This window comes from Colias eurytheme, chromosome 14, assembly GCF_061535395.1.
Source record: "Colias eurytheme isolate Ceu_HAF_F1 chromosome 14, ilColEury1 Martin Lab GWU primary, whole genome shotgun sequence".
NCBI classification, from domain to species: Eukaryota; Metazoa; Arthropoda; class Insecta; order Lepidoptera; family Pieridae; genus Colias; species Colias eurytheme.
The window spans coordinates 1,706,865-1,732,397 of NC_142993.1; the positions used below are offsets into that span (position 1 = coordinate 1,706,865).

Genomic DNA, 25,533 nt, shown 5'->3' on the forward strand with positions numbered 1-25,533 from the left:
TATTGGGAATCGATTTTGAATTACAAGTACGTGATGTATGAGGAATTTAAATGAGCGGTGTATTTTGTTTTTGTGTGTAATAATTTAAAGCTTTTTCTTTATTTTCAGGAAAAGACGGTCGTGTCAAAGAAATAGTGTTGATTGGCAAATGTTAGATTGAAGGCAAAACTATTGACTAGAAATGCATTCACCACTTAAGTCAAAATCGATTATAATATGTCCATATTTAAATTACATAATTTGTTACCGCGTTTGTAAGACCTTCGACTCTCTAATCTCTATTTTAAATACTTACCACATTGATTAATTCTCATAGAAACATATAATATGAGCATAACACATAAAAATTACTTCACACACCAAAACATCTTCCCCTGCAACCTAGATAATTTAATTAAGCAAGCGAATAAGAAATGCTCAGAAGTTTCAATGTACATAGCACGTAATCAATCTGTTGCTAACGAGCTATCAACAAAAAGCATCTACCGAAATACCGGGGCCGAAACTACATATTATGAAGCGTGGTTGCGAATCACTAAGTTTTCCGATTAACGCCTACACGGTAGGGCTACCACTAATCAGTTCTCGCGCTAAAGGGCAATAGGAATATTAACGTTATGTATTTATTGATAACATAATATGTATTCTGTTTATAAAAGATATAGTTTCTACTCAATGAAAAGCAGTATGTTGTGATATAAACTTACAAATTGATATTCATTTAGCGTCTTTACTAACTGCGACCTCGCTGAATTGTGGAGTAAAATAATATTTTGATCCAATCCAATTCAATTATGCATACACTATTTACTTTATATTTACTGTGTTACCATGTATATCTTTCATATTCAACCTCGTAAAATACACCACAAGAAACCTTTCTTATTTCCCCATCTCGCAGCCCTACACCACCCGCCACCACGGAAGTTGTATATCTCCGAGTCGTCGGAATTTATTGCCCATTACGGTTAAAGGGCTCGGATTTATAATTATTCTTTGTACCTACGTCTCGCCGGCTCGTGACTGCTACTCGTTTGTGTGTTTACTTGGTATCAACAAGCTTGTGATCGCTATCGGTGGAATTATGTGTTTGATACATCCCTGATCAGCGATTGTTCTAGGAGTTTTTATGTTAGCGCGGACAAACAAGCTGGTAGGTTAGCTGACGGTAAGCGAACACTACCGCCCATGAACATTTGTGAGCTCTTTGAAAAGTTGCCGCTTTTAACAGATAAGGAAATGATTACTAGCAATTACTTTTTTACGCAAAATCTTCTAGGGAACCCGGAATATAATATTTTGTAAAATATCTTAAATACACATCACACACAGTATAATGTAAAGTTGTACTCAGGTCAAAATGATTCTTCAAAAACTTTATGATATAACAAATTTAAAAATAAACTCAGGGCAGAGTCATAATGAAGCTCATTGTGTAATATATCTTTAGATATCCATACTAATATTATAAATGCGAAAGTAACTCTGTCTGTCTGTCTGTTACTCAATCACGCCTAAACTACTGAACCAATTTGCATGAAATTTGGTATGGAGATATTTTGATACCCGAGAAAGGACATAGGCTACCTTTTATTGCGAAATATGTACCACGGGCGAAGCCGGGGCGAACCTCTAGTATTATATAAATTTTTAAAATATTATACTCATCTAGCACATCATATTACAAACTTATAGTTACGCAATTCTAATCCTTCTATTCAAATTTTAACTCTTAAAAAATAATACAGCACCAATCCAGAAATGTACAAATCAACTCCAACCAACATATTTAATACCATTATCCCCATATAACATAAGAAGTACGGTAACAAGACATCAGAATACAGTCTACCTCTACCGGCTTCATTAAACTAATGAGCCGGTCCTTCACGTTTGAATTTGAACCAAAACTCAATATGTCACGGTTTGGACGAATGCGTAATTCGACGTCCCTTGAATTTATGTTTGCTTGGTGTAGAGATAATAGATTTGTGCGTTGTTGTGTGTATGTATGTGTGTTGAAATAGGTTGGTGTATTGTATGAAATTTGAATAAAAAGGTGAAAAAGCAAGTCGTGTGTCAAATAATGCAGGTAATTATTGTTTACAAATTTAAAGTAAATAATATCTATAGTTTTTTATCTTCGCAGTTAATAATGTAAAATGTTCTTTATCTTATTCTTACCAATCAAATTATCAATGCAATTAATGAATGTAAAATGATAAACGTGCCTTACACTCATAAAATATTTACCCCACTAATTTGTTACACCATAAAAAACCTACACGTAACCTGCATATAGGTTCAGTTCAACTGACAATAGTACACAACGCACTAATGAAACTGGGCTCGTATTGTGTATAACAATTGCTGGAAAACTTTATTTACATGAGTACATTGTTTCGTTTAAAAAACTACAGTGTTTGGTGTGTGCATGCAGTTCCAGAATTTTGTTAGGAATTTTTTCATCACGTTTTCAGTGGAGTTTTATTGGATGTTCTTTGTTGGATTGTAATTGAAGGGTAATGGAAGATTATTTGATTAATTTTGGTTTTGATTTTGACAAAAATCTGGATACAGAATCATATAATATGATATCTATCGTTATTATTTATCATATTCTTTTAAATCGAATGTTATGTTCAAATATAATAATAATAAAAATATTAACCAACTAATTTTATATTTTCACTGTATGATATGCTACTGAACACCCTATACTATGCTTATTAATTTTTATACGGAACACCACTATCCAAATTCGATCTATTAGGTGGATGAAATTTAGCATACCTAGAGATAATTTATAATCTGGATTAGTACATGCCTACTCCTAGTTACTACGTGAGCAAAACCATCTGCTATAACTAGCACAGAATTTTAGATAAGTATTTTCTCCAACAATTGAACGTAAATAAGCAATCTCAACACTTTCGCAATTATATTTATGGTAGCGCTAACCCTCGAGGGCCGAGGTTAATTACCTCTTGATTCATTGCTGAGACGTTCATCCTAGTTATTGTAAAGGAACGAATTAGATACTTATTTCTGCCTTTATTTGGTACAGCTTTTCATTTTTCAATTGAAATGATAAGTCATACGAGAACATAGGTACTGCTATTCATATAAATTTATTAGAAAAAGAAACATATGAAATGTGTTTAGATATAATTTTTAAGCTGATAATTATAACTTATAAGGTTATTACATCATCAACATCAGTTTATCATATATCAAAATCAAGATATGCTCTTATAATATGCTCATCATCATTAAATTGTATTCCTCCATAATGTCATGTTCCACATTCTCAACAAAATAAATATTCGAGATAAGTGAAGCGTTAGTCGAAAAATCGCCGTCCATAAAATGATAAACCGTAAAATAGCGATGCGACATCGTCTCGATAACGCGCCGTTTAACCGGAATAGTTCCGATTTTTACGACGTGCGTAAGGTTGTCGATGAAAATTTATGACGATTCGCGGTGCGCCATAAATTTACGGGCGCGGACGTAAAACTGTAGATCGATCGAATACTGATTAAATTATGTTATTGGGCATAAATATCTTGTTGCTGACTTAATTGGTAATTTGGTACTTGAGACTTGAGGGGCGGGACGTAATTCGGATTTGGATTTTCGCAAGGGTGATGAATATTGAACGTCCGTAATTATTCGTGTTTTGATTTGACACATTTGAGAACAACCCTAATATTTAATAGTGATAGTAAAATAAATTAAGTCACATTTTCTATGCAATATTCTATGTCTATGTCTAAAATATAGTTATCCTTAGAGCGTATACGCATTATGCGGGTAACCGCATTGCGGGTAGCCGTCCGGCTGACCGCAAGCACAATTATGTACGTAATATTCATTTCTATGCGCACTGTGCGGTCTGCGGTTACGTACATAATTGTGCTTGCGGTCAGCCGGACGGCTACCCGCAATGCGGCTACCCGCATAGTGCGTATACGCTCTTAGACTGTGCAATCGATCAGTAGCGCGTCGATTGTTTCTTGAATTACAGCAGAAATACAGTCTCTCACTGCGATCCTTTGTCCTCAAAGGAAACGAATCATTAAAACAGGTGTGAAATGCATCCATTATGCTCCACTAGAGTCACAATCGAACTCGTAGCCCTCCGAGCCCTCAGAGCGTCGGAACACCATTAACTGTACGCAGGTATTAATTCACCAAATGGCAACCCTCATTAATGCCCAGGAGGGTAATATCGCTCGATTTATTGGCGAAATCCCTCCCCCCTCCCCCTTACGTGACATATCCCCTATAATTAAAAGGCCGTGTTATCAGCGGCAAAGGTTACTTCACGAGTTTTTAATTTCGCGTTTTGTTGGTAGCGTAATTATGTTTTGCCTTTGGTAGTGGTTGATGTCAGGCTTTTTATACCGTGGCACAGAATTTTAAAGGATTCGTATGCCATATTTATAAATTAATATTTAATCCCGTATTACAGTTAATTAAAATTCTGTCGTCTTTCATAGGGAATCTACATATAAAAAATTGATTAAGAGCCGATTTTTCAATCTTTGGATCAAACTTATTTGGTCGAACGTATTCTAATTGCCTGTATTTGACAGTTTACGTGACATTTTTATATTATCGTGTAATACTTTATTGGACGAATAAGTTTTATCCAAGCATTGAAAAATCGGCCCTAAAAATAAGTACGATCGTACTTTTTTTTACACGTTTCTTTTCTTCAATTTTGTCTTTCAATACAAGGTATATACAAAAGAATATATAAAAAACACAGTACCAAATAATAACAAGTGCTAGCAATCTCGATAAAATGTCTCTCCAGATTTATTGGCACTCACAGTCAGGTGTAGGGTGTAAATAAGCCGCTAGTAAATTATTTATCTGTGCCGTGGAACTGTGACGTAATGAATCGAACATCTGCGGCAGTCTGTGGTGAGTGGTGACATGACAGATGCAGAATGTTGTAGTAAAAATGTTGTAGTGTAAAAGGTTTTGAAAGAAATGATTTGATTTTGTTTGGTTTGGTAGATAGAAATTTGATTGGGTAAACAAAAAAGTTCTGAGGATTTTGAATCATGTCATGAAAGTATTGTGGAATCATTATCATAACATTAGGGGGATTATTTCACAATTAGTTTTTTTATGCTAGCTACTGTAAATTTCAATTTTGTTTTTACTTTACCAAATACCATATTAATACATGGCTATACTTAATGATGATAATTTAGGACTTTAACCGTAGTACCTACATTAAGACCTTGTCAGATAAGAGAACCTTAAAGTTGTGCGTTAAACATCCATTAATATCATCTTAAACGTCTTTAATTCTGCATTAAATCATTGTAAATTCGACACTAAAAACAAAAGCATTAAGTTCAATTTCCTAAACAACTAACTTTATAAACATACCTCGTAGATTTAAAAACACGACGAAAATCCAAAAGCATTGCGGGAAGACAATATTTTCCAATCAACGTAGCGATAAATAATATCATTTTGCCGCGTTACAAAGCTGTATTGACTGATTTATTTGTGTTTTCAAATGGCACAGAATTATAAGGTTGGGTTGTAGTTTATAAATAAGTTTGGTTATGGTTTAACCGAGTCGATGTCGGCTAAATACGGTACGTGTGGTTAATTAGAGGGTGGGTAATTAAGGGTGGGTTATTTTGAATAAATAATACTTAATAATATTGAGGAAGAAGAGTTAAGTTGTTGAAATAAATAATATACAAAAGGATAGACTCGAGTGTTTGATATTGCAGTAACAAAAATTAAATAAATAAATATTTCGGGACATATTTCATACACGGCACGATCTGATCCCATGCTAAGGATTTCGCTTGTGTTATGGAAACGAGATGGCTGATAAACATACATATATAATTTTAAATAAATACTTATATAGATAATTAACACCCAGACACAGAGCAAACATCTATGTTCGCACACAAATATTTGACCCGGGTGGGAATCGAACCCACGGCCAGTGGCTTGGAAGACAGGGTCACTACCCACCAAGCCAAACCGGCCTGTCACTTGAATTGATATTCCTTATTTAACTGAAAAACCTGAAAGTTATGTAATTCTAGATTACATAAGGAAGGTTAACTAGATTTAATATTTAATTAAAGTGCTGCTGTAGGAATACGAAATTGTAAACGGAAATTAATTTTCATTTTATTTGGGTATATTGATTACATGCCGAAAGCGGTCAGTGAATTTCAATATAATTAGTAATATCTGTTCGAATGTATATAATGATTATTATGTTTTTCAACATTTAACCTTAAACAATACATTTTATAGCTTTCCCTATATTCAAGTAATTTCTATGAAATATCTAATATGTATTAGTTGTATTTTAATTGTTTTAAGAATATAGCATTACAAAAAAAATTATACCGGCCGAATTGATAACCTCCTCCTTTTTTTGAAGTCGGTTAAAAAACAAAAAAAAATTCTCATAAATGCACTAAAAGCTCTTCAACAGCTCCAAAGGTGAAAAGCCCTAATTTTTCACATTTCAAACAACACGAACGTATCTCACGCACAAAATTCAAATATTTTATAACCTCACATTTTTATTCAGTGTACAGTTTTGTTCTTTTAAAAAAATATTTCGTCGGGCCACTCACGATACCTATTTCGCAGCGAAATAAAACTACACAATACAGTGAGTGTGAGGCTTTATATTTTTGCATTCGCCGTCCGTAAAAAAAAGTTTTCGCATTAAAAACTTACTAACGAATCTTGAAAAGAAAACAATTGTGAGTGTAGTTCAATTTGTTTATTCCGTAGCTATGAGTGGAAATTAACTTTTGCTTTTGAACTACGCGTAACTTTGTTCGCTGTTCATGTTTTTTACGAGCTTTTTATTGGACAGAGCTTTGTATTGAATCGAAGTGCTTGGACAGTTTCTAATATTTAAGAATTGTAGTTTAAGATGATTTACATGTTTGCATTTCTGTTCATTTTCTTCTGGTTTATGAGATATAAATCTTTTTTTTTATATTTCAGGACAATTTTCACACACGGTACGATCTGATCCCATACAAAGCTTTCGCTTGTGTTATGGAAACCAGATGGCTGATAAACATACATATATAATTTTAAATAAATACTTATATAGATAATTAACACCCAGACACAGAGCAAACATTTATGTTCATCACACACATATTTGCCCCGGGTGGGAATCGAACCCACGACCTCTGGCTTGTAAGGCAGGGCCACTACCAACCAAGTTTATGATTACTAACCTGCCAGAAAAGTGTAATGTTTTATCTCTTCATGTATGTATGTTTTATTATTCCCGCTTCCAACCATAACCGTATCATCATCAGCCCATATACGTTCCCACTGCTGAGACCCGGGCCTCCTGTGAGGGTATATAAGAAATTAAATAATGTGTTGCCTTTTTATATCATTTTGACCTACCACTCTCTCAAATTAGAATAATCTTAAGACAGTCTAGACATCCTGTTAAAAAAAAACCATTACCCTCCCCGTCGCAGTCGAGTAAGCTCCCAAACCTCAGTCCTGCGACTAAACCTAACAGACATGCAAATGCTTCGTTGAATATAAAACAGCTTTGGAACGTATCGGTTATTGTTTAATTCATGTTTAATTGGCAATTGGAAAAGTTTTCCAATCTCCATAGAAATGCGTTCGGTCTTTCTGTTTAACTGGGGACTCTGTACTGATTGGTCCGATTTTATTGGTTCGTGAGTCTAATAACCTCAATTATAATAAGTACTTCCCTCGATTATTTTATACTATCTTTCCGCCGGCGGCTTCGCCCACTTTGTCTGAAACCTAAAAAATTATATACCCTTCCTCTTGAATCACTCTATCTATTTAAAAGACCGCATCAATATCAGTTGCGTAGTTTTAAAGAATACAAAGACATAGGAACAGAAAACGACTTTGTTTTATACTGTGTAGTGATTTTGAGTTCACGTATACGCCCAATGGAAAGGCAAGTTTATTTTACTGTTTTTTCCTTGCGATATTCATACCATTAATGAAATTTTAAATCGATAGGTTAACATTTATTTGCATATTCTAACCTGTTCTTGTTATATATGGACTAAATGATATACTATCCATACTAATATTATAAATGCGAAAGTAACTCTGTCTGTCTGTCTGTTACTCAATCACGCCTAAACTACTGATCCAATTTGCATGAAATTTGGTATGGAAATATTTTGATACCCGAGAAAGGACATAGGCTACCTTTTATTGCGAAATATGTACCACGGGCGAAGCCGGGGCGGACCTCTAGTTATCTATACGTATGCACATTCATAATATGCAAAGTAACATATCAAATTAGTCATTAAAATATGTATAACACATTCAGTTTTAATTCCCATCAATCTCAATTATCTCTCATCCCTATAGATTAACACAATCTTTGCAATTTACAACAACAACAAGATTAAATAAAAACTAACACAATAGTAATTCGTGTACAATAAAAACAACTCCCAGCTTAGGATGCGAACAACGTTAAACTATTAAAAGTTAACTGCGAACCAAGTGCTATGTAAGCAATGAATTTCAGTCCGCTACTAAGGTTGTGGTTATAAGGATACTGATTGATAAGCGGAGCGATAAGCGAAAGCGGGACGATATTTATTTACAAAAGTATTTTAGTAAATGTTATTAATAATTATAATTTATTTACATAAAATTTCTTATAAAGTTCTTATAAAGTGTATTTTATGACTTCAACGGTCAACTTAACAAGACAATTATTAAGTACTAGCGGTCCGCCCGGCTTCGCCCGTGGTACATATTTCGCAATAAAAGGTAGCCTATGTTCTTTCTCAGGGTCTAAAGATTGTCAGTGCCAAATTTCATCAAAATCGGTTAAGAGGTTTATGCGTGAAAACAATACATACATACATACATACATAATTACAAACTTTTCCTCTTTATAATATTAGTATAGATAGATAGAATATCCATAGTATTACTAATTGATAGCATTTTAATTGCGGTTTATTTCTGACGATATTACTAATCTGCCTCCTAAGTCCTAAGCTTACCTAAGCCATAGATATATCTGAGAGTTAACACAGAGCGGAGTAACGCTCTTTGTTAACTATCGCTACCGCTTTAACACAAAAGCTCCAATGGGTGCAACCTTATCGGGCTTATCTAAAGCTGTTTGGGGTGAGCTTTGGAAGTTGATGTAACCTTAACAAACAGTGCTCGCTCGAACGCGAAATTATAACATAGTTATGTACTAATATTGGTTGCTTATTATGTACAAACGCGGCTACAGTTATTAATAAATAAAGGGAGTGTTGAATTGTTTTTCTTTTTGTATTGTATCTATATTTATATAATCTATATTTACTAATTATATAAAGCTGAAGAGTTTTTTTGTTTGTTTGAATGCGCTAATCTCTCGAACTACTGGTCCGATTTGAAAAATTCTTTCGGTGTTAGATAGCCCATTTATCGAGGAAGGCTAAATCACGCTAAGACCAACAGGAGCGGGTGAAACCGCGGAGCAAAGCTAGTTGTAAATATAATTTTAGGGCAATCAGCGGTTATAGAAACGATTTACAAGAACATATAAAATATTATTATGTAGTTTTTTGATTATTCATAAAAACAATTGTTATTAATTTTACAAAAAAGTAAATCCGCAAAAGTAAATATTACTTAAACTTATGTGTTATTCTGGTAACATAAGCTTGCATCACTGATAAGTATCATTTTAATCCGTTCAATGTTTTTTACGTAAATGCATAACTCAAACTCAAACTCACTCAAACAATTATTCAATTAGAGCTAGCGCGCACGAGCAACTTTGTCTCCGCAACTATTTTGTCTCTCCCGTCAATTGTATGGGGAGTTGCGTCGCTACGTGCGCGCACTTTCATACTAGCCCATGGGTGGAGAGACAAAATAGTTGCGGAGACAAAATAGTTGCGGAGACAAAGTTGCTCGTGCGCGCTAGCTCTTAGGCTTCTTCTAGAAGCACTTTTGAATCGTCATTACATATTTTTAACATGTACCTATACATCGATATATTCTTACATTCTTGTTTGTTATATTAAGTAGGATAAAAGGATAAACATCTAGGTTTATAAATATTGAAATTATTATTGTTCTCATCCATTACACAATAGGATATTGGGATCAAACATAAACAATGCATCGAATATAAACTATTTCCGAGTATCATAACACGAATTTCCAAGTAAATATCATATTCAATTCGATTCCCAGTTTCGTGGAAACAATACCTTTTGTGAGGTCAATTCTAAATATTTCTCGATTTATACGATCTTTCATTTACTTTTCTTCCGCTTGGAATAGTTAAATAATATATTTTTTACGATATTTATAATCCTGTTAGTTTGGGTTGTGCGTTTATGTCAGTCAGTCAGTCAGTCATTAAGTCGGTTTTGTTGTAATATACTTCGATGATAATTAAATACAAGATGTAGCCCGTGTTCCTGTTAATGTAGATTTCTGATAAAAATACTGCAAAATCTGCTAAATACTTTCAATTTAATCCATAACAACGAAAAACATCTTCATAATATTATAGACCGGGAGATACTGACACAAAATTTCGAGTCATTTGTAACAAGGATGGCGGTTCTACAGGGGTCTTAGTACGCAATGACAAAAAGAAAAACGATGGTGTGAACGCTGGTACCGGTGGCTTAGTCGCGTGGGCGTTTGTCGAACTCGTCGGAAAAATAGCGAAAGTCAAACGATTTGTAACACAAAAATTTTAGAATTTACCGATAGCCCATAAAAAAGAAGTAGGCGGTAGTGTCATGCCATACTTTTCCGGTGTGACTTACAGCCCGCCATACCGACGCGAATGTGTTGATTTAAATAAAACAATTATTCAACCATTTGTACCAGGCTAACTTTTGCACAGGTAACTATCGTCGTGCAGCCATTTACGAAAATCGCCATGCCATACTTTTCGGACGATTCCAAATGGTCGCCATACCGCCGAAAATCTGCAAAAAATTTTTATTTCGCCAAACTTTTTGTACCAGTATTGCATTTGGATTTTTGGAGAGTATTTGATAAAATGTGACCATTATTATATTTGCCATACTTCTAGTAGGGGGAAAAAGTGCTGTCATACTTGAAAACTTAATTTATTATTAATTTATATAAGTGAAGATTTCCAACACATAGATCTTTGAAATTTTGTATTTATATTTGTTGATCCTCAAACTTACAGGAAAAATAAGTGCCATACTGTTACAAATCGTTTGACTTTCGCTATTTTCCGACGAGTTCGACTAACGCCCACGCGTCTAAGCCGCCGGTACCAGCGTTCACACCATCGTTTTTCTTTTTGTCATTGCGTACTAAGACCCCTGTAGAACCGCCATCCTGTTACAAATGACTCGAAATTTTGTGTCAGTATCTCCCGGTCTATTAGTATAAATAACCATACCAGGTACGAATAAAAAACAATTTGCCACATTCCAGCTGACGAGCGAATCCTGGTTATCGAGTTAGGCTCCCGGCAAATGCACTTATGCGCCCGAGTGACAGACTATCATGTTAGCCCCGTCTCGCCTGCTAAGGGTATATACGTGTATATTTTTAACCGACTTCAAAAAAGGAGGTTCGGAATTCGACTGTTTTTGGGTTTGTTACCGATTTTTTCAGAACTTACGACTGGGTGAACTGATTTTGATGATCGTTTTTTCATTCGAAAGGTAGTGCCTTCTTTTTTTTTTTTTTTTTTTTTTTATTCACGAATAGGTAAACATTTGGCCGCTGTTTCACCTGATGGTAAGTGACAACGCGTCCTAAGTTGGAACATGTTTACCTAGAAGGTGCCTATTCACATTTGCTTTAAATTTGGATAGATTGTAAGAAGGTGGAAAAACTGTATTCGGTAGAGAGTTCCAGTCCTTAGATGTTCGCAAGAGAAATGATGACGTGAATCGCTTTGTGCGAATTTTAGGGATGTCTACAACATAAGGATGGAAATCTGCTCCGCGTCTGGTTGTTCGATGGTGAAAAGGTGATGCCGGTATCAAGTTATGTAACTCCTCGGCACATTCACCAAAGAATATTCTGTAAAATACCGACAAACTGGCAACCTTACGACGATGCTCGAGGCAGGTCAATTTAGAATTGGCCAATACGTCATTGTTAATAAGCCTTTTCGCTCGTTTTTCGATTGAATCAAGTGCTGACAGTTGGTAATTCGCAGCCCCAGCCCATAGGTGACAGCAGTACTCTACACACGACCGAACTTGTGCTTTATAGAGATTCAGAAGCTGTTCCGGTGTAAAGTACTGCCTTACCTTGGCAAGTATACTTAGCTTCTTTGCTGCAACACTTGCTTTGGATTCAATAAAAGTTTTGTAGTTTAGATTTGGAGAGAGCGTAAGACCAAGAAGATCCAATCTGTCGGATAATTCCAAGGATACTCCGTGAAATGTTGGTGTAGACTTTAATTGACTTCGTTTCGCTGTAAACAAACAAGTTTGCGTTTTCGATGCATTAAATTCCACACGATTGCCGATGCCCCAATTAGATATTTTGTTCAAACCTATATTTAAACGATCAAGCATTGCATCACGTTGTTGTTGAATCTGCACCTCATTCTGTCGTGAGTCGGATATGTAACTATCTATAATTGTAGTGTCATCTGCATACCCATAAATACCTGGTCCGAAGAGGTCGTTAATATGGAGCAAAAAGAGAGTTGCAGATAAGACTGACCCCTGAGGGACACCTGCATTGACTAGATGGATGTCAGAGGAACATCCTTCAACTGTGACCTGAAAAGAGCGGTTCCTCAAAAAGTTACTAATCCAAGTACATAAGTCCGGGCAGATTCCAAAGGATGGAAGTTTACGTAAAAGGCTCTCGTGCCATACTCTATCAAAGGCTTTAGAGATGTCCAAAGAGACGGCTAGTGCTTCTCCCTGTCCATCAATAGCCTGCCCAATCGTGTGCGTCATGTGTACCAAGAGGTCTCCGGTTGATCTGTTTCGACGGAATCCATACTGGTGGTCGCTTAGAAGATCGTTACCTTCAAGATACAACATGAGATTTTTATTTAGTAGGCGTTCCATAACTTTACCTAGAATAGAAGTTATTGAGATAGGCCTGTAGTTAGTAGGATCGGCACGAGAACCTTTTTTGGGAATAGGCTGAACGTTTGCGATCTTCCAAGATTCGGGTACGACTCCAGTAGAGTACGAGAGGCGATAGAGACGAGTTAGTATCGGGGATAGTTCTGGGGCACAATTTCTCAGTACCAAGGCGGGAATTCCGTCCGGACCACTAGCTTTATCAACGTCGAGATTACGCAAAAGTTTAAGTACCTCTTTTTGCTTAATGCGAATTTCGGGCATATGATACCCACAGTGCGGCAGAGAAGGAGGTGACAGTTGCGAAGCATCCAAATGAGAGTTTTTTGCAAAAAGAGAGGCAAATAAATCCGCCTTCTCTTTAGCAGAGTGAGCTAGTGACCCGTTGGGTTTGAGTAGAGGTGGTAGCGAAGTTCGACAAAAGCTGTTTTCTACGGCCTTTGCCAAGGTCCAGAAAGCTTTACTGCCTGATGGATATGAGACCAGCTTGGACCCAATATGCCGTATACGCTTAAAGCGAGCTTCTCGTAATGCTTTTTTGTACATCTTGGTCGCTTTATTAAAAGCTTTCTTCTTAGCGTGGACATCAGAAGACTTTTGTGCACGAGCATTTGCCCAGTTCAAGTAAGCTAGATGTTTTTTGGATTCAGCGCGTTTACAAACAGCATCAAACCAAGGACGGGATTTATATGAAGCAGTGGTTTCTGAAAAAGGAATAAAATATTCCATTGCCTGTCTGATAACGTCTGCGACGGCGGTAGCGCAAGCTGTCGGATCGTCAGAAGAAAAACATATTTGACGCCAGGGGTAAGATGAAAAAAAGTGCCGCATTTCGTCCCAGTCAGCCCATTTATATCGCCAGATGCGCCTAGTTGTTTGAGGATTACTATCCGGCGGAAAGTATGCTGCTACGGTTTTAATTACACAATGGTCTGAAGAACCTAAGGGTGACGAAATGGTAGTAGAATATCTATCTGGGTCAGAAGTAAGAAACAGATCAAGACAGTTGGCTGTGTGACCTTCAACGTCGGGAACCCTAGTAGCCTGTTTCACAAGTTGTGTGAGATTCAGCGACACTGCAAGACTGTATGATTCCTTACCAGCGTGGTCAGTTTTAAGATAGGGAAATAACCAATCTTTATGGCAGGCGTTAAAATCTCCTAAGAGAACAAGCTGTGAAGACGGGTATATTTGCTGGATGGAATCAGCAGCTTCGCTTAGGTACTGGAACAATTGTGTTGTACCCCAATCACCTGTATGGGAGCGATAAATATTTCCGTAAACTATTTGGTCTGCACCGAAGTCAACAAGGAGCCAGAGTACTGAAAAATCTGGATTTTCAAAGTTTCGAAGACGCTGATAACAGATATTGTCTCTAATATACGCGCACACTCCGGCCTTTGGCTTAAATTTCTGGTTGGACCTATTTCAATTTCATCTTACCATTGACGGCGATTTAAATTTTTGTTGTAAAATAAGAAATTATTCTTCGTGTTTTAGATTATACGCGAATCAGAATGAAATTTAAATCATAATTTTACGGTGAATCTTCTGTTAATTTTATAATGTACCTAAAATTTACAATAAGGAAGCAGCAAATGACGAAAAGTCACCTTAAACACAAAACCCGTATTTTCCACTCCAAACTCGAAAATATCTACGCAAATTTCCCGTTTTCAGTGTAAATTTTATATAGCCTCACGTTAATAAGGCAGAAGTTGATTGATCATATAAAAATTTAAGTTTACGAGTCCCGGGCTAATTTGCAATCCGCATCTCAGCAGTTTTGTTTACTACCTCCTAAAATATAGCACTTTTAAGCACTTATTATAAGCTTTGGGGCTTTATATCGTTTCCTTGAGCTTTCTCTGTAATGGAATGAGTTTGATCGTTTGTTGAATTATCGGCTTAGTGTTTGTGTTTTACTTTAAGTTATGTGCTAAGCCATCTTATAGTACTTGTATAGTTAGGAACTTCTTACGGCTACATTTGAGTTTTAAAGCGTAAAATTATAAACATATACAATACTAGCGACCCGCCCCGGCTTCGCACGGGTGCAATGCTGATACTAAATACACTACAGAAAAACTTTGAACGTTTTATATAAAAACATAGCGGCCCGCTCCGGCTTCGCACGGGTATAAAATAGATAGCCGGGCGGCCGGCCGGTACCGCCGCAAACGCTACGTCCCGCAATTTTTAAATCTGTAATATCTTCGAAAATATTCACTTAAATCATACGGTGTAAAGGGCCATATAGATCTATATTAAATGAACAATGTATTCAAGGTATTTAATTGGTTAAGGATTAATGCTGTATTGGTTAAAATCGCTTCGAAAATTAGCCATTATTTGTCGTAAAAAGTAAATGACAAATAAAAGTTATTGTGGGTTATCCATAAGAGATAGACATATACCATCGCGGACTTTTCTGTAGACCTTTTCAATGTATATAATACTTAGTACATTATTTTGATAAAACTCGTAGGGTTCAGCCTGCGTTTGCAATGTAAGCGGAAAAAATGTAATTTTTACGACATCACATTAGAAACCTCAAAAATAACAGTACTTCTCCACTATTTAATGGATGTTATTATACATATAAACCTTCCTCTTGAATCACTCTATCTATTAAAAAAAACCGCATCAAAATCCGTTGCATAGTTTCAAAGATTTAAGCGTACAAAGGGACATAGGGACATAGGGACAGGGAAAGCGACTTTGTTTTATACTATGTAGTGATACATATGCTTAGAATAACTTATTTACATATTACCTATTTTATATTTAAAAATCACATTGTTCTTATTATGAATTAGAAAAACATACAGTGGCTTGTGAGATGAAACCATGCGGCATAACTAGTCCTACTATAAACTGTATGTGTGTATGTATAGTGTGTACAGTGGACAGCACAGGGTGTATGGAGGGGGCCAGATTCATGACGTTGGATCGAGGTGACATCCCGAGGGGAGGTTGTAAGGCTGCGATGTAATGCCGTGTTAGGCATATGTTATTTTTGAGGATTATTCAGTGTTTATGTTACAATTTTACAAACACAGGTAAATAAGTTTGGGTGTAAATTAAATTTGAATATACAATACCCCTTTAAATTCAAACATGAGTTTTTACAAATATTTTTAAATAATAACCAACCCAGTAAAACTTGATTTGCCACGACGTCATAAACAGTAGGTAAGTATTAGTTGCACAAACAGTGCCGAAATATTAAATTATGTAACAGCTTGTTTACAGCAAAAACAAAGCGAACTCTGGACTAAGGTTTAAACATACATAACATAGTCAAAGCTATATTTTTTTGCTACTACATATAAATAAATAAGTTTACAAATTATGCGAGTGCTCATTATAGCCACAATCACATGTTCTGTTTAGCTTATCTGTCTGTTAAAAAGGCAATGTATGAACAATGAACATCTCAAAAAGTTTTCAATAAGCTATCAGTGTTATATCAGCCATTAGTGAAACTGGCCCATAGTAAAAAATCAAAAGAGCATTATAAACGTGCCCTTACAAGGCACGGCTACCCCCGTTGGCCGCTTAAAAAATATATTTACAGAGATCTCGTATTTCGCTCAGTTTATTTATGACAAATATGTCGCGAGCGTTTATACGGAGCCGCCGCAGCCGAGTTTTTTTATTATTTTTCATATGATGACATAATATAGCCACAGTGTAGATATTGTGCAGGGAAATATTCATTCAATTTGTTGCTGCTTTTGAAATAAGCACGAGTTAAAAAAATGTTAATGCAAATGAGTATTGTAGAGAGAGAGATTTTAACTTTATGTACATAAAAGCGTTATGTAATAGATGTAGGTATTAACTATTAATACTAGCATTATTCTGGGTGCCAAATTTCATAGAATCATGTTGAATTTTTATAATTGCAAATGTTATTCTCAGTTACAAAGTTGAAGAAAAAACGTCCATTATTTACTTTATTTTCTATGCCTCGTTAAAGGCTGTATACCAGTGAAATAATTCTCAAGCATCCTCAAGCAAGGTTCATTATAATAATGACAATTCATGCATTCAAATTGCTCACAAGTCTTCGACTAATACGAAAATTCGTATAAAACCTAAGCTTCTTAAAACACCTCTTAGTGACGGGTCAGTGAAGTTTCCGAAATGACAATGGTACGATTACTCACGTTTGGCTGGTTAAGATTATAATGGCCCTCTTCACGTTGGACAGCGTTGGCCCAACAAATGATCGTCGATGTTTGCCGCCATTACGGCGATTATGAATAAACATCTACAATGATGGTCGGTCGACATTTAGGCTCTCTACGCTATCGTGATTGCCTCTGCTCGCCCAACGCTGCCCTTTGTGAAGAGGGCGCATAAGACCTCGGGCACACCGCAGTGCGTCTGCTAACGCTCGATAAATTATATTCGACCACGTAATTGAATAACGTACGGATAATCTAGTTTTTCCTCATTTACATAGTGCGCAGATTTGCATAATACTCTCAATGTGGACGCTTGAATAAATTATTGTAACGTGTCTAAGTTGAAATGCAGGGAACTTTTTGTTTATTTTTTAAAGTTCTGTATGGATTATTATCGTATATTTATTATATATATTGGAATTGTTTTCTTGGTGTATTGATTTGCTTTTTTCTTTCAGAAATAGTTTTCAAAGTAATTGATGATAGTTTTTATATTTTAAAATATCATGATCATATTCTAAAGCGGGTAAAAAATACCGTAAGTAGCGTATACTTTCTCCAAGCGAAATTCAAGCTGTTATTAAAAATAGCTCTCATGTAATTTTACTAAAGCCATTTCGTAGCTCTTCGTACATGTAAAATAATGTGATAATGTAACGTAAGGCGACGATCGTTATTTTCGTAGCATCTAATACAGTTATTAGATGCTTAATCCATCAGTCCTCGGAATCACAGACACAATAGAAAATCTATTGTGTCGCGCCCCGATCGGGCCTTACGGTGGTCAATGGGTTAAATTGTGGTTGAAGGATGTTATAAATGATTGTATGTAGGTACATGTATCTCGTGCGGCTAGCGCCAATAAATAGTATGAAGCATAGCCATGTGTTGTTTGCTTATTATTTTCCTCTAAAAAAGTAAAATATCTCGCACAGGAGAAGATTGTATAATGACCACAGCAGCTCTCTAATTTATACGTTCCACACCTATTAATAATGTGTCATACAGTATCACTTAACACAACCACTCATTCGCAGAGTCTAGAAGAAAGAGAAAAGCGGCACACAAGTCACAAGGAGCAGCTTGCGCGCGAGCAGCGGTACTTGCGAAGGCGGCTCGCGCAACTGCGCGCGTCGCGTGACGTCACGCGCTCGATATCCGAGAGCTCGATGCACGCGCACTCGACGCGGGCGGACTCGCTGTCGTCGCTCGAGTCGTCGTCCGGCGTGTCCACGGCGGAACGGTCGCCGTCATCCGTCTCTGAGAGTGGTGAGTGTGTTGCAGATGATTGGTTGAATCAGTCGTTAAAGTATCTAGGTCGTAGCCAACTGGTTACATCAACGCTTTCAATTACTTTGTCGCAGATGATTGGTTAAATTGGTCTTTACTATATTTTCTATGTCGCAGCTAAATGGTTAAATCAGCCAGTTAATTAAAAACCTAGTCTGTTTATTTAAAGGTGCCGATTAATTGACACCCTGAATGATATCTTGAATTACCTACGTGCTTTTTAAAATTGTGTGGACGTTTTTATATTATGAATGCTGGAATAATAAACCAGTGATATAGTAAACTTTATTACTGTAAGTTTAAGATATGGGCGCTTTTTATAAGAACTAGATTAAGCCATTAATTTAGCTAAAGACGTCTTGTAAAGCATAATCTTTTGAATCGTAATTACTTCTTTATAAACAGCACTTAACCTTTCCGGAGAGAACGTAATAAAATCTCGCGTAATTTCTCAAAGAAATTCAAGCGTTCCTTTTTAAATAGAATCCTAAATTATATTACACGTTTGTGAACTTTACCGGCACATAATTAGTTATTATCTAAACTTGCAGGTATTTTATACAAGAAATGATATGTTTTGTTTGTATTTTTGTACCTATTTAACGTAAAAACTACTCGACTGATTATCAAAATTCTATCACAAGGAAAACTCTACATCTTTACCTAGTAACATAGGCTATTTATCCCGGGTTAACCCGAGCAAAACCGGGCTAGTTTAACAAAACATTGCATTTGACAAGCTATTACAAGATCCATCACACATAATAACATTGATATGCGTCGCTCATTGTATACTGGCATATAGACGCTTCGACAGGTACCTGTCATTGTCAGAGACACAATGGGTCTGTAGATAATGTTTGTATGTCTGTACGTCTGCGCTATTGTGAGATGCGGGCAGGTGACTTATGCGATTAGCAGATTAGATTGTATGAGCAGTTCATGTGTTGATATGTTACGATGGCGTCTTTGGTTAAATAAATAAATCATTTATTTCACTTAAAAAAATTTACAAATAAGAGCGACCCAGTCTCCTAAGATAGTAAGAACTGTTTTTCAGGAGCCCTGTTTCTTCCATTTACAGTTACACGACAGTGTTTAGTATTTCATTGATACTCCTGATATATTATGTAATTGAAAATAAAAGTAAAAGTGATTGCTACAAATTGCTTGAATGGTAAATGTTAAAAATATGAGGATTCAAAAATGAGAAACTTCTAGAAAAAGTCTAATTGAATAAATAAATGTTTGAGTTTTGAGTTTTGAATCTAATATGAAATTGATTTTGAAATGTGAGTTAATCGTGGTTGCTTTCTTCCGAATCTCGAGCTGTAAAGTCATTCTTTTTGAAACTAGTGAACTCTCAAGTATCTTAGTTGTTTAGCCAACCATCTAATTTTCTTTATCGATTCTAAAACTTCAATAGTAGTCAGCAACTTGGCCTTAAGTAAATAAAATAAGAAGAAATCGCCTTAATAATCTTATTAAAGTAAACGTTGAATGACGATAAACGCTTATCGACTTTAACATAATGCGTCCATTTCTTCGAACAAAATTAAATTTTATAAGGTTTCCATGTAAAAGGCTGCCCCTGCATTATGTGATACTTCGGCTTAACTCTTGTATTATCTATATAAGCTCCTTGAAGACATTGCTGGGAGATTATATCGGGGTGTTGTGTACTTGTGTTATCTATGTTATATTTGGGACCGCCTCGACCTTGTAGTTAGTGAGTGTTTGTTATAATCGAGAGGTTCTGGGTTCGATTCCTTTGTTAAATTTGCGTGAGTGCCGAGCACACGTGTAAGAAGTGAAACTTCTTTGGCAAGATTCAAAGATACCAAAATCGTCGCCTCATTCTATGACGTGACGGTATTTCTAGACTCGCCTTCAAAAAATTTGTGTAATAAAGGCTCTTTGAAATTTAAAGTAGCAGACGTTTATATTCCTAACTAGCGGTCCGCCCCGGCTTCGCCCGTGGTACATGTTTACGTTTTCTCTACATAAGAACCATCCTCGTACTTCAAGGAATATAATAACAAAATAATCATCGAAATCGGTTCAGCCGTTCTAGAGTTATGCGCTTACCAACACATTTTGCGATTAATTTTTATATATAAGAAGATTAAGTATGGTAGGCCCTTTAAAATTTGAAATTGCAGTTGTAAAAATATTGCGCTAACGAATACAAGAAAAATGTGAACAATAAATAAAATGACTCATTTACTTACTGGTTACAATTTTGTATCTGAAACAATTGCATAATAGTTAAATAATATACATTTCTCGTAAATAAAACATTCAACGTAACCCGTATCCAAAATTTAAATGGAATGTATTAAACAGAAAGCACAATAGGGTTGTCACATTGATAAATGCCTCGGATAAACCGACGCACAAAACAGTAAATTCACTATACCAAAATTGTTTTACGGGCCAACCCTGTTATTACTTAACTTTGTTGATAAAAACATAGTTTTTTATTTCCTTTTTCGTATTCGTATGTAAATGCAGAGCGGTTCGTAAGAATTAATGGGTGATTACGGTATCAAATACGTATTACAGAGGTACTGGAGGATCGTAAACAAACATACAAACGGTGCTACGAAGGGGCTACGATGTGTCTACGAATATGCTACGCACTACGAATGAGCTGATGTGAATTTGTATTTGATATTATGTTATGTTTTCTATTCTTTCGTATACCTAGTTTAGGACGGCAACGAATGTGCGATTATTTTACGAATGTAATTGAATCTTTTATGCGTGTTTTTGCTACGTTTCATTATTCTTATAAGGCTAAATTACAATCTATACATACAGAGTCGAAAGATCTCAACAAACTGACAGAAATATTAAAATCATTCACATCTATGTAGTTGAAAACAACCGACGATCCGAGCACACAGTGTGTCGCCGCTGAAAATAGTCATTTTCATAAAAAAAGAGCGACATTTTTGTCTGCGTTAGAGCTTTTTAATACGGAAAGCGGCGTAAAAGTCTACAAAGGGCAAAAGCTTTCAGGGCCCGCATTCAATGGTAGGTTGAATGTTGATCGCGGCCGTAAAAATAAGCATTTGCACATGAATTAAATGTTTATTGTAAGGGAGTCTTGCTTTGTAGTTTTATAGCACATGTGTGTAATGCACAAAGGGTAAATCGTGGAGATTGTATGCTGGGCGAGATGGGTTAGCCAATTATTAGTAGATAAGGTATAGATATATTTCTTCCAATGATGTAGTTTGTAGAACCATATTTACAAAGTTTCACGTAAAAGAATATTTCATTTTTTATTTACTTACTTGAAAGTGAAAGAGATAAAAAAAACGCATGATTATATTTTTTTATTGAGGTAATATTGACATTTGTACGGGAAGAGATTGTGAAGTCCCGTGTCCCCGTAGTGGGGTAAGGGGCAGATGCATTATTCATACATCTGTTTCACTGATCGATTTTCTTTAGGGACAAGTAGGTGATCAGCCTTCTGTGTCCTGCCAGACCGAGACATTTTTTTTTCTTCGTCTCCACCGGGAATCGAACCCAGGACCCCTCGGTTATACGCTCAAGCGCCAACCACTGTACCAAGGAGGCGGTCTACGGGAAGAGATACCGGGTATAAAATATAAATCTATATTAATATTATAATGAGGAAACATTTTTTTGTTTGTTACAATTAAACCAAAAAACTACCTACTTGATCGATTTTAAGCATTTTACATTTTTACCATCAGAATGCTATCTTTACAGATGCTATTTTTATACGTTAAAACCCGGACGAAACCAGGACAATCAGCTAGTATACACTATAGACGAGCGAACGTTGTCACCGTTGATGAAATAACGTTAATCTCATGTGGCCAGCGTGGCGGGCACCTGATAATAATCCATTTACCCGACCTCACCTGCGTTAAAGAGGGTAATGCGATGTGACGGGTTGGAACGAGATTCTTTATGGATGTAAACGAATTGGCCATTCGAGGATTTGGATGGGTTTTGTTTTTTGCAGGATGTAATGCAGAATAATTTGCAATTGTACCTAGTAGAGCTTTTATAAAAACGATAATAATAGAGGATAATTCAGTAAAAAGAAATGTTTGGTTCTGCTAGATGAAATAGTTATTTTTAATAAATCATTCCTGCTGATAAATAGGTATTTTCCTCTTAATATTCGCAAAAATATTTCTGCGAACTATATCATAATTCAGAACATATTTTGGAATGAAATCTATAAGATGATATTCCTTTCAACTTTCGGCCTAATGTATAGATATATTTTACCTCTTAATGCGATTTATGTAAAGTCGTAGACGTATGATATATTGCGAACACCGAAAGCAACTTAATATTAATCTATTCACCAAACAGAGACGCCCATATCGACGGCCCATCAGAGGGAACGAGACAAAAATATGAATGGCCGAAACGAAATCGGATTTTCCATTTTATGAATGGAATATATCATACAAAGAATAAAACTGGTTTCTTTTTTACAAACAAATGTATGTGTAAATTTATGGGGCACTAAAATTTTTTATTGCGCGCACGCGAATATAGGCTCTGTTACGTAGAAAGAGGGTTCATTTTGGTTGTCGCGTGTAGTTTTATACGTTTCCATGCACGTTTGTGTCTAGTTGTAAATATTTATTAAACATAAGAAATGAATGTCGCAATATGCTCTTAATTAAAAGTTAAAACCGTTTCCTTTCGCCGTTTTCAAGATATTGTGTAATAATGTAACCGGAGTTAGCAATAACTAGTCTTTCGAGCTAAATAAAAAAGGTAATGTGAATGAAAGACGTTACATTGAATCCGGGGATGGTTCTCTTCAATACTACATATAAAAATTCCCAGTAAATCCATAATTTATTTTCAAACTGAAATATCGTAAAATCGTGTCGTTAATCGTTAATCGTTAGACCACACACACACAGTCACATTTGTTAAAAAAATATACATATTAAATCAGTATATCATATAGCATTCAACATTAAAATGACTTGGTTAAAATACATACATGATATGAGTACTGTACGGACAAAGCACTTAAAACAATTTGAATAAATAAAACGTTGATATTAACTGCACAATAGGAACGTCCGTCCGTCCGTCTAATAGCATATTTTTATGACAAAGAATACAAAATAAGCGGCCCGAAGTAAAGCAATAAGCGAAAGAGTGCTGAGGATCCTAAGATGTCACTCCCTAAGGCCGTTTGTTACTAAGATACAGTGAATTTTTAAACGTATAAAAAAGCTAAATAAAATTCACAGATAGTCACAAAACGCTCCAAGCGACAAACCTTTGAGCTCGAAACGCGGGCTTGTTAAGCTTTGTCAACTCTACAGTTAACTAAATAAAGGTCTTTATAAAATTCTTTTTTTTATGCACTGTCAAAAAGGTAACCGTGAGCGGGATTTTTTTCTTTTTCCTACGGCTCTGTAAGTTCGTTAAAATATACGTTTGGGAAGACTATATCTACCTTATATATGCGGGTATATGCGTGTACGTTGTTATTAATTCATGCTGTAATGTTTTTTTTTTACTTTGTCTACGTTATGCGCCGAACATCTCATGTCATTAAGGAAGATGTTTGTTCCGTGCTCGGTTTTGTATTTGTTTCGGATACACTTGCATATATAACGTCGAATTTTTAGACGTTTTTTGTCTAACTATATGCTATTGAATGTATAATAACTTTTAACAAAAGTCTTGAAGACTTATCTATACTAATATTATAAAGGTGAAGAGTTTGTTTTTTTGTTTGAATCCGCTAATCTCGGGAACTACTGGTTCGATTTGAAAAATTCTATCGGTGTTAGATAGCCCATTTATCGAGGAAGGCTATAGGCTATATATCATCACGCTAAGACCAACAGGAGTGGAGCCACGCGGGTGAAACCGGGCGGCACAGCTAGTATAAGAATATAGATATTATATTATATGTAAAATAATAATGTATATACCATCGTTAGACCCCTGCGAAGAATATGACTCGCCCCAATTGGATCTCAATTGAGTCGCTACACGCGTCTAATGTCGAGATTGGAATATTAGCCAAATAATAGCTTGATTTGTTATTGATTTCTCGTTATCGAAACCCCTAAAAAGGGGTTGGGTAATTGCCTCTGGCATGTGGATGCATGGCAATTTTGTGTATTTTTGTAATTACATAAATTTTTGTTAATACAAATTTATTTTGAGTGGTGGTTAGATTTTCGATATGTTGATTACTGTTACAAGCTTCGCGTCGCTCAACGAGCTATGGAACGGGCTATGCTCGGGGTTTCTTTTCGTGATCGAATCAGAAATGAGGAGATCCGCAAAAGAACTAAAGTCACCGACATAGCCCACCGTATTAGTAAGTTGAAGTGGCGCTGGGCTGGGCATATAGCCCGCAGAACCGATGGCCGTTGGGGCAAAAAGGTTCTTGAGTGGCGACCACGTACAGGACGTCGCAGTGTGGGACGGCCTTCAACGCGATGGACAGACGACCTGATCAAAGTGGCGGGGAGCCGCTGGATTCAGGCCGCTGGTGATCGGTCGTTTTGGAAATCTTTGGGGGAGGCCTATGTCCTGCAGTGGACGTCCTGAAAGGCTGGAATGATGAATGATGATGATGATGATGATTACTGTTTCGATAACTTGTGGTTTGGTCGATTGTCGTAGTTTCGTGTTATACTTGAAAATCTTTCCATATCATTTAGAACTAGAATCTCTCTATCTCAATACGAAATTTCACGCAGAATCTAAACAGCCATCTGATTGAGTAAATACAATTTGTTTTTTGATAGATTAAAAAGCTTCGTGTTACCGTATGAGATGTAACAAGTCAAACTAATATCAAAAGCCTTGTTGTGTTTAGTTAAATAAATACTTAAAACTCTAAATTAATTAAAATTTTAATATTAAAAATACTTATAAGTTCACTA

The 25,533-nt window shown here is 35.9% G+C and overlaps 1 protein-coding gene across 2 annotated transcripts in view; it reads left to right on the forward strand.

The window, feature by feature from the left end:
• Window positions 1-25,533, forward strand: part of LOC149902704 (max dimerization protein 4-like) — a 264,617-nt gene that overhangs the window by 219,749 nt on the left and 19,335 nt on the right. For both annotated transcript variants that reach the window (XM_090109614.1, XM_090109613.1), the window contains exon 5: window positions 18,352-18,583. In XM_090109614.1, coding sequence (XP_089965740.1) covers window positions 18,352-18,583 — 232 coding nt within the window. The remainder of the gene's footprint in view (window positions 1-18,351; window positions 18,584-25,533) is intronic.